The sequence below is a fragment of the Dendropsophus ebraccatus genome, chromosome 11, assembly GCF_027789765.1.
Source record: "Dendropsophus ebraccatus isolate aDenEbr1 chromosome 11, aDenEbr1.pat, whole genome shotgun sequence".
Lineage (NCBI taxonomy): Eukaryota > Metazoa > Chordata > Amphibia > Anura > Hylidae > Dendropsophus > Dendropsophus ebraccatus.
The window spans coordinates 84142543-84153151 of record NC_091464.1 but is presented as its reverse complement, the minus strand read 5'-3'; the positions used below and the strand labels follow the sequence as shown (position 1 = coordinate 84153151).

At 42.2% G+C, this 10609-nt stretch overlaps 1 protein-coding gene across 2 annotated transcripts in view; it reads left to right on the top strand.

Moving 5' to 3' along the window:
- The first annotated feature begins 1131 nt into the window (after window positions 1-1131).
- ADGRG7 (adhesion G protein-coupled receptor G7) overlaps window positions 1132-10609 on the top strand; it is a 45442-nt gene continuing 35964 nt past the window's right edge. For both annotated transcript variants that reach the window (XM_069944762.1, XM_069944761.1), the window contains exons 1-5: window positions 1132-1249; window positions 2748-2864; window positions 3414-3530; window positions 5426-5535; window positions 8122-8277. In XM_069944762.1, coding sequence (XP_069800863.1) covers window positions 1147-1249; window positions 2748-2864; window positions 3414-3530; window positions 5426-5535; window positions 8122-8277 — 603 coding nt within the window. In that variant the 5' untranslated portion in view covers window positions 1132-1146. The remainder of the gene's footprint in view (window positions 1250-2747; window positions 2865-3413; window positions 3531-5425; window positions 5536-8121; window positions 8278-10609) is intronic.

Genomic DNA, 10609 nt, shown 5'->3' with positions numbered 1-10609 from the left:
GGCCCAGGACCCACCGGAGGAATGTGGTCTGCCTCCATGGTCCATGGTAGCTCTCTGACCTGCCAGTCTCTCTTGTGCCCATTCCCCCTCATGCACATGACCTGGCACAGTCCCTCCATTCTCCATTCTCCCAGCTGCCCGGTGTGCCAGTGATGTTACTTGTGTGCCAGGGATCTGGTAGAACAGCATGCCATGGGACTGTGCTGGGTTATGTGACTATGGGGAGGGGTTGTACAGTTTATTTCTATGGGGCCTCATATTTCCTAGTTATGTCCCTGACCATGATGTACGTTTATGTCAGGGGGATTCCATGAGTTCAGAAGTAGAGTCCAAAGGATCACAACTAGGGATGAGCGAACCGGCCGAGATTCGAGTTCGTATGAACCTGAACTCTCGGCTTCTGATTCCCGCTGTCTGCCCGCTCCGTGGAGAGTGTGGATTCAACCTTGAGGACCGCCTGGAAAACTGGGATATAGCTATAGGCTGTATCCCAGTTTTCTAGGCGGTCCTCCCGCTGTATCCACCCTCTCCACGGAGCGGGCAGACAGCGGGAATCAGACGCCGAGAGTTCAGGTTCATACGAACCCGAACCTCAGCCGGTTCGCTCATCTCTAATATCAACTGCTGAGATCATGGGGCTCAAACTGCAGGGTTCCCTTAGTCAACCAGGGGTCTGCCAGCTATTTAACTGACAGTATATAGTACACAGCAGTACACACGCACCGAAATGATCTTCAAAATAACCTTAAAAATAATAGTTTAGAAACGTAATCTAAAAAAAATGTGTAAAATAACTATATATATATATATATATTGTATTGACAGTTCTGCGTTAGAGAACACTTTAGTAGAGAAGGCTTTAGGGGTAGTGATTTCTGACACCTCTGGTTGAGGTAATACAAATCATTGATGAATCCGTTTCTCACTCCCCTTTACTATGTTTGCAGGCAGCCACTACCAGAGAATATTCCGGGCACCGACCGCCACCAGATCATGTCACTCTGTAGTCTATTTGTATAATTATCACATAAATGACAGATAAGGAATCCAGTCGGCTTAAACATTATCCCAGCAGAACGTGAAGTCATAAAGGGCATGTTCATAGCTTTATAGTTTATAGCTGCACATTGTGTCATTCTCTTCACTATGCGCCGGTGTCTGTACACCTTATTTAGGATCGTAACCTGTGCTGTTATTGCCGCTGCCGCTTCTATCCTCACCTGGTATCTAATACATCAGTTCTACCATGGTATGTACGACTGACCTTCAAATCTATAGATCCAATTAATCCAATGCTCTGCCTGTAGACGTTACTTAGAACCCATCGTCTGGTTTGCTTATATTTTATGGAAATGAATGAAGAATAGATGTACTTAATTATCCCAATCTATTCTAATGGTAATAATTGCTCTTATATTATTTCTTGTTACAACCATGATAGTGATATTGGCAATATACTTGTCAACCATCTGCCCTGAAAAAGATAGAATTAAGAAATGTGGATTTAGTAACCTGACAGCAGGAGCTTTGTCTTTTAGCTTTTTATTACAGGGTAAAATATAAGATGTTAAAAATAAATAAAAAAGTAATTGTGAATCAACCAGTGAAGATCTCGTGAGTGAAGCATCTCCATCTCATCAGTATAAAGGCTAAATGACAGAAATTGTCTGGCTATAACCCCCCCCCCCCCCCCCCCCCCATCTGCTAAAAGAGGTACCTCCTCACATGCACCATTTCATTACTGTATACAAGGGATCGTTCTTACCCAAGTCTATGAAGAATTCCTTTTGGCTAGTTTACTATTATTTTGTTAAACCTATATCTGTCAGTGCCCCCATGGGCACTCTATTACCTAGCACCAGACATGCTATACAGACTGGGCCCCAGGGGACAGGGAATTTCATCCCCAGTAATTTTCCAACCTTCCCCCCTTAGCGCTATTATCACAAAATTTTCACTTTAATTAATATGTAAATTAGACAGTTTGCCGCACTGGAGGCGGGACTACCATCCATCAGCCGGCTTCTTCTCATGAATATAGAGGCAACATTCTGCAGTGACGTCCCTCCAACCTCTCATCACTGCATAACGCCAGATGTATATCCATATTGAGGGGTGGGCAGAACAGATAGGTGCACGGAGGGTGGTTGCCCTGCCCCCAGTGCACGAAACTGCCCTATTTACATATTAATTAAACTAATGATTCTCAGAGCTCAGTGCATTGTGGGAACATAACATCAGGTTTCTAGCTTGCTGTTAGTTTCCCTTTAAGCAGCCATCTTTAGCCATGTGTAATACTGGGTAGTTTGCACTGTAGGAAATTTTTCATATAATACTGTCCTGTTATAAATACCTTGGGGGAAATTTATCAAACATGGTGTAAAGTGAAACTGGCTCAGTCGCCCGTAGCAACCAATCAGATTCCACATTTCATTTTCCAAAGAGTCTGTGAGGAATGAAAGGTGGAATCTGATTGGTTGCTAGGGGCAACTAGGCTACTGCCCCTGTCCTGTGTCAGTAATTGGCTGAGCAGGCTGTCACTCCCAAGGCGAGGTAACTCTGAAGTGGCGGGGCTGCAGTCAGCGGGGGACACCGGAGAGAACACAGCTGGGCAGCGGGGAAGCACGGAGAATAAGAATAAAACATTTATCATGTTTTCCCACAGGGCAGTATTATATGAAACATTTTCTACCACTAGATAACCCCTTTACTATAGTAAATTACAATTGACTTCTATATTTTGTCAGCACCTATACCACCAACTCCTCCTCCACCATGTGTTTTGGAGTGTCAAAACGGTGGCATCTGTGAAATCGAGCGCTGCCGCTGTCCAGATAAATATACAGGGGAGCTTTGTACAATAGGTAAGTAGAACAATAGAAATCTTTCTTTGGAATATGTTTATAGTGTCACTTCAATACTGCAACTTTTTAGGGGTAGTGATGGTTATTATTCTAGGACTATGGATGCATTAAAAACTGACCTAGGTAACACTGTTATAGAATGTGTCCAGGACAAAAAAACAAAGAGGAGTAACAAAGGCCCTGTTAAAGGAGAATTCAGGGCAGGGAGTTTTTTTTTCAAAAGTGCTGGGGGGGGGGGGGGATGAAAAAAAATAAAAAATAACATGCACTTACCTCCCCGGCTTCAGCGCTGGTGCCCGTTTACGGGTGTTCCAGTTCCCTGGACGTGACGTTCAAGGCCCGCTTAGCTAGTCAATTTCTAAACTAGGAAGCAGCCGGGAACCGGGGGGACTGGCGCGGCGGCATGCGGGCAACAGCACTGGAGCCAGGGAGGTAAGTGCATTTTATTTTTTTCATCCTCCCTCTCCCTGGCACTTTTGGAAAAAAAAAAATCCCTACGCAGGATTCTCCTTTTAGTTCTGTAACTGTATTAACTTCTTTATTCTCTAGAAAACTTTTGCAAAGGTTTTCAAAACTACACCAACCAAGAATACCTTACTTTTGGAGATATTCTGATAGGCTTGTATGGATACTCCGAGGAGCGCTGCGATCCCACTACAGTGAATGGTAAGTCGTATTAGGGTGGTGTTTAGAACTCATTTTGTAAAAATTGTAAAACTTCTTATTCTATAGCTATGTTATTTAATAGGGCAGCGCTAAAAATTGTAAATATAAATACAGACAAATAATTGTGACCTTTGGCCTATATTCCTTCTTGTGATGCATTTAAAGTGTCACTGTCGTTATAACTTTCAAAATCTAAATCAACAGTAGATGTGATATAAAGCAAAACAAAGCTGAACTTACCAGAAATCCAGGTCCAGTCTCCTGAAGGCAGATTTTCAGACTTGTGCTGGCTGAAAAAAAACTTAACATAGGAAATTCGGCCAGCCAAATGGGTATAACATATCAAAATGCCAAATTGGGTCTGACCTAATTTGGCATTTTGATATGTTATACCCATTTGGGAGGAACCCATTGTATTGATACTAGACTACACTGTATGTGTTGTGGTTTAAACCATTGACATCCATGTATTCAACTAATTTTTTAATTGAACATTTGTAAAAGTTACATTTTATTACTTAGGGGCTTTAGTTGTAAGTTAAAAGGGGTATTGTACCCCGGGCCAAGTGCCTGTGGGTTTTGTAATTGACACTAATAATACAGGCTGCACTAATAATACAGGGGTGCAATCATAATACAGAGCTGCACTAATAATACAGGGGTGCAATTATAATACAGAGCTGCACTTATAATACAGGGGTGCAATCATAATACAGAGCTGCACTAATAATACAGGGCTGCACTAATAATACAGAGCTGCAATCATAATACAGAGCTGCACTAATAATACAGGGCCACACTAATAATCCAGGGCCACACTAATAATCCAGGGCCGCGCTAATAATACAGGAGTGCAATAATAATCCAGGGCTGCACTAATAATACAGGAGTGCACTAATAATACAGGGCTGCACCTTAAAGGGGTACTCTGGCACTTAAGAACTTTCTATATAGTGCTGCCCTTTTATAAAACATAAACATCTTATTCTTACCACACAGCGATCCCATGGTGTCCTCCTGCGGTGTCTCTGGCTCACCCGCTAATTGCTGCCGTCACCACCAGTGACAGCCCATTGAGCCAATCACTGACTGAGACAGGACAGCGCAGACTTTTAAATGGAAGTGCTGGACAAATCTACATAACTTTTTGACACCAGTTGATTTAAAAAAAAAATTCCCCCACCGGAGTACCCCTTTAATCAGTTGTCAGTAACACATCCCTTAATTATATGACGGTCAAAGGGCCGTATTCCACCGGACGATTATCGTTCGCATAATCGTTAACGGTTAACGATCTCAAACGACCGCTATTGCGAAAGACCTGAAAATGTTCACTCATTTCCATGGAACGATAATCGTTACTTATGATCATATTTGCGATCATTTCTTCTTCACTATTTATTCGCTATTGCGTTCGTATCTACTCCGAATGACCGAACGACGTCTTATTCAATGTGAACGATTTGCCAACGTTTTGCGAACGAGCAACAATAAAAATAGGTCCAGGTCTTATAAAGCGATCAACGATTTCTCGTTCGTTAACTGCTATTCAACTGAACGATTATCGTTTAGATTCGAACGATTTACCGATAATCTGAACGATAATCGTCCGGTGGAATAGAGCCCAAAGATTTTTAAGCATGTCAGGAGTGAGTGATCGGCTGAAAAAGGAGCAACAATAATTAATCTATGTAATACCCCTAGTTTAAATTGTTAATATGTTTATCTATTCATGTATTCTATTGTAAGGTGCTGCTCACTAGGTTGGTTGTTATTATTATTATTATTATTATTATTATTATTATTATTATACTGGTTAGTTGGATTCTGCCTCATATGTTTGCAAACTATTAGAAAATACAACATCATGTAGCTTCTTCCCCTTATTTCTCCAGCTAACACTCCCAAGGCGACCATACAGTGTATGAATGTAAATGGGAAACCGGTTCTAGGATCCATTATACTCCAAAACTGCAATGAGAATCTTGAAACCCTGGCCAATACGGTACTGCAAATGTTATTTCCTTATTATTTTATAAGTATTCTAATATGTTACCAATGGATTTATTCCATGGTTACTTATTGATGAGGCGAAACAGGATGTTCCAAAGTGCAGAAGACAAAGGAGCACTAGAAAAGGGTCCTCTTGGTTTTCTTATGGCCGTTTCATAGTATTTATTTACACAAAGAACTAATAAGAAGATCAATTGAGGCAAATAGCCTGGCTGGGTGGTGGGCAGAAGGGTAACGATAAACACTCCGCCTTGTCCGATATTTGGTTATAGAGCAGGTGGTAATGTGGCCAGGGGCACTCCGGAAGACAGACAGCACACCTGACTTAAAAATTTCTGTTTCTAAAGGATCTATTTCACGGAACGATTATCATCAGCCGTTACTGCCGATAATCGTCCCGTGGAATAGAAGGCAACAATCAGCCGACATCGTTCATGTTGGCTGATCGTTGCTGTCATTTGTCTTTCAAGCATGTAGAAAAACTAACGACTTTGATAGCAGCGATCTGCTGCCGTCGCTCTGTGAAGTAGGAGCAGCGGAAGCAGACCGCTGCTATCCTCTATGGGCTGCCCAGATGATCTAGCAATCAACCAGGCAGCCCCCCTGCAGCTCCCCGCAGCCCCTCCCGCACTCGCCCGCTGCTGCTGTGTGGAATAGCGGCGTCAGCGAGCAGGGAACGAGGAGCAAACGAGCCCTAATAGCACTCCTCATAGTCGCCCTGTGGAATAGGGGCTTAAGTTAGGTGTCTGTCTGTCTGCCGGAGTGCTAACACCCACACTCCCCCCCCCCCCCCACAGCTGGCCGGGAGTGTGTCCAAACTGTTCTTATTTACACAGGAAAAATAATGGTTGGTACCGCGCATCGCTACGTGTAATAGTAATGGGCTGCCGGCGGCTGAATCTGTAAATAAGATAAAAAACTTCATACATGACCTCTCCAAGCTCCCCACTGTTCCCTTTACTTCTACCTGCAGTCTCTGAAGTTACAGGCTGATCAGCCAATCACTGGCCAGGACGGGACAGCCGCAACCAGCGTCCTGTCACTTCAGAGACTGGCTCTAAAGCTGTACCGCAACTGCGGGGAGCAGGGATTGCTGCACAATAACTGAGCCGTGTAATAGGCTCAGTAAACCATCTAGCATATCGGCGCTCGTTTACTATAGTGATTGAGCCATATAATACGGCCCCTTACTGAGCATGCCTGACCACCAGCTGTGGACACATTAGGTGGACATTCTGAGATTGAATCAAATGAACACAGGGGGGCATCATAACAGTAGTATATAACATATATGTATATACCAGTAATATCAGGACCTTTTTCAAATAATTCAAATGAAAATGTTTTCCCTGGTCTTTGAAAGAAATTGAATATTTATTAGTAGTAAAATTGCAAGGAAAAAAATATTTTCGAAAATCAATGTTCAAGATATTTGAAGCGCTGCTCTCATTTTACAACCTTTTGACGTGTTGTCCAGCTTCACACCAGATTTGTGATCATGATTCATTGCCAGATGAAGTGCGTGACCATGCACTTCACTCCCTGACCAGACAAAGAAGCTGGGGCTGATCATGATCATAGGACGGTGTCTCTGTAGGGATAGCTTTAAAGGGGTAGCTCACCCCCAAAAAAATTATTTTAAATCAACTGGTGTCAGAAAGTGCCAGAGATTTGTACTTTACTTCTATTACAAAAAAATCTCCAGTCTTCCAGTACTTATCAGCTGCTGGATGTCCTGCAGAAAGTGGTGTACTCATTCCAGTCTGACACCGTTCTCTCTGCTGCCACCTCTGTCCATGTCAGGAACTGTTCAGAGCAGGAGCAAATCCCCATAGAAAACCTCTCCTGCTCTCCAAACAGGAAATAATACACTACTTCCTGCAGGACATACACAAGTACTAAAAGACAAGATTTTTTTAATAGAAGTAAATTACAAATCTATGAATATGAAACATAGAAGATATAGAGGGCACTCACCAATAAAATTTCTTTATCTTCATTAAATCTTCTTTAAAATCTTTGTGAAATACACGTGCAGGACGAGCATGATGAGGACGCCAGAGCTTCTCAATTAGTGCGGCAGCGTGACAGCTGTTTCACATATGGGAAGTACGCTTCTACAGACGCAGATGCTTGCAAAATCTTATCTCTTCTCCTACCGGGATTATTTTAGTACCGTAGTAGTGCCGGTTACTGTTTCTCCTCTTAATGATTACTGACATTATGGGGAAGATTTATCAGACATGATGTAAAGTGAAACTGGCCCAGTTGCCCCTAGCAACCAATCAGATTCCACCTTTCATTCCTCACAGACTCTTTGTAAAATGAAAGGTGGAATCTGATTGGTTGCTAGGGGCAACTGGGCCAGTTTCACTTTACACCATGTTTGACAAATGTCCCCCTATATCTCTGGCACTTTCTGGCACCAGTTGATTAAAAATATTTTTTTTTTGTGAACTATCTCTTTAAGAGGAAAAATATGAAGCATGTTAGCAAGTTGAGATTCCAGAATCCACCACTTTAGAACTGTTCGCAACTGTCTGGATATAAATAGTTAATAGTTTTTTGTTTCTCGTAGACTGAGATTGACACAGACAACGCAAAGGAAATTGCTGTAACCGCACAGATTCTTACCTCCGAACCTGACAATCTAAAATCAGACGACATTTCAAATGCTATAAGGATTGTAAACCGAATCCTGGATGTTTCCACTAACGCTTCAGAAGAGCAAGAGGTATGTATGTTCACTCATGTATGAAGTGAGCAGATGCCAAACTTTCAAGTTATGGGAGCAACGTATGACAAAGATATTCTGTACTGTGTTTTCCCAAAAATATATATTTTTTTTTTTCTGGAAAAAGGGCTTATTTTTGGAGAAATACGGTAACATATATGTGATAATGATAATCTCTGTATGGGATGTCACATGATGGGACTAGATAACAGCCCAGCCTCTGTATACAGCTCTTATACAGCCACACATCTGGCCGGGCATGCTGGGATTTGTAGTTTACCCCTCTGGAGCTATGAAGCCATCTGCTTCGACATAGACTACCTACAGTATACCAAGCTAACATGCTCTGCTAACATTTCCTTACCCAGCGCTGAATGTGCTGCAACTAGGGCTTATTTTTTGACTAGAGCTTATATTTCAATCCTTCTCCAAAAAACCGAAATATGAGGGTAGGGATTATTTTTCGGATAGGTCTTATTTTCAGAGAAACAAGGTATTTAGTATCCCCTCCATGTGAATGGTGATTTGTCCTCTATGACATATTTGTTATTATCTATTCAGTCTCCTTCCCTCAGTTTTGAGCTGCTGCTTTCTGCTGAAGACACAAAAATCTGTGTGTGAGCCTTTCTCACTGTCTCCCCCTCCTCCCTTCAGAGACAACTGATGTAAAAAAGTCCCTGGCAGGCTTTATCTGCAACATTCTTTGTAAAGCTGGGGACGGTTATTCTAAGGTCAAGTTGCTGATGAACTCACTGTTATCAATCCTCCCAGCATTGCAAAGAAGATACAATGTTGCAGATAAAGCCTTTCAGGGACTTTTTTTTTTATATCTGCTGTCTGAGGGGGGGGGGGAGACAAAGAGAAAAGCTCACACACAGATTTTTGTGTCTTCAGCAGAAAGCAGCAGCTCAGAACTGGGTGAAGGAGACTGAAGTATGGAAGGAATTGTTAGTCTCACCATGGGCAGCAACATGAAATGTTATTTTTGAGTGGGACACCCCTTTAATTTACACCTGATAGAAAGCTGAAAATTATAGAAATAGGTAAGAGATACTGCTGTCTCAGGCTTGGCTGGATCTTCTCTCTAAGCTGAAGCCCCTGAGTGATGTCACTACATCTGGTAAACAAGACAGAGGTCAAATCAGTAGAACCAAAGTCACAGCCAGCCTGGGGTTAAGCAGACATTTAGTAAAGACTCTTTAGAATGTTTGGTGTGATACTGTAGCTATTGTTCATCCTATCAGCAACCCTGCAGAGTATTAGAGCCATGCCAGAGTCTGTAGGAGACATGATGCTGGATGTATGCTTAAAGGGTTTGTCCAGCAAAAATCTTTTTCTTTCAAATCAGCTGGTTTCAGAAAGTTATAAAGATTTGTAATTTACCTCTATTTAAACATTTCAAGTCTTCCCATACTTGTTAGCTGCTGGATGTTCTGCAGGAAATGTCTTTTCAGTCTGACACAGTGCTCTCTGCTGCCACCTCTGTCCATGTCAGGAACTCTCCAGAGTAGCAGCAAATCCCCATAGAAAGCCTCTGCTTCTCTGGACAGTTCCTGTATTGGACAGAGGTGGCAGCAGAGAGCACTGTGTCAGACTGATAAGAAAATATTTCCTGCAGAACATACAGCAGCAGATAAGTATGGGAAGACTTGAGATTTTTAAATAGAAGTAAATTACAAATCTATATAACTTTCTGAAACCATTTGATCGGAAAGAAAAAGATTTTCGCTGGAGTACCCCTTTAACACAGAGCCTAATGGAAATGTATTATTATTTCCTCACTAATAAATTTCCCAAAATGTTGGCAACTTCAACATTGCCTGGCACCATGTATAACAAAGTAACAAACATAGCCACAATGCACAGGCCCCAAGGGTATAAGCCACTGCCAAACAAATACGGCCCATCTCATATAACAAAGGAGTGGGCATGTTGATAGCCAACACGCCTGACCATTCTTTTTCCCATCATTTGGATAGTTGGCTGGTCCTGCCAAAAGTAGGGTTAAAGGGGAACTATCATCAAGTTAGACCAATCTAACCTGCTGATATGTCCCTGTTGTAAAGGAGACGCAGAGGAGGAAGGTATGTATGTTCCACCGGATGATTATCGTTCAGATTATCGTTAAATCATTTGAATCTAAACGATAATCGTTCGGTTGAAATGCAGTTAACGATTAACGACCGAACGAGAAATCGTTGATCGCTTTATAAGACCCGGACCTATTTTTATCGTTGCTCGTTCGCACATCGTTCGCATTGAATAATGCCCCTATTCCACGAGTCGTTTGGAGGAGCAAACGAGCGCTATTAGCGCCCGTTTGCTCCTTGTT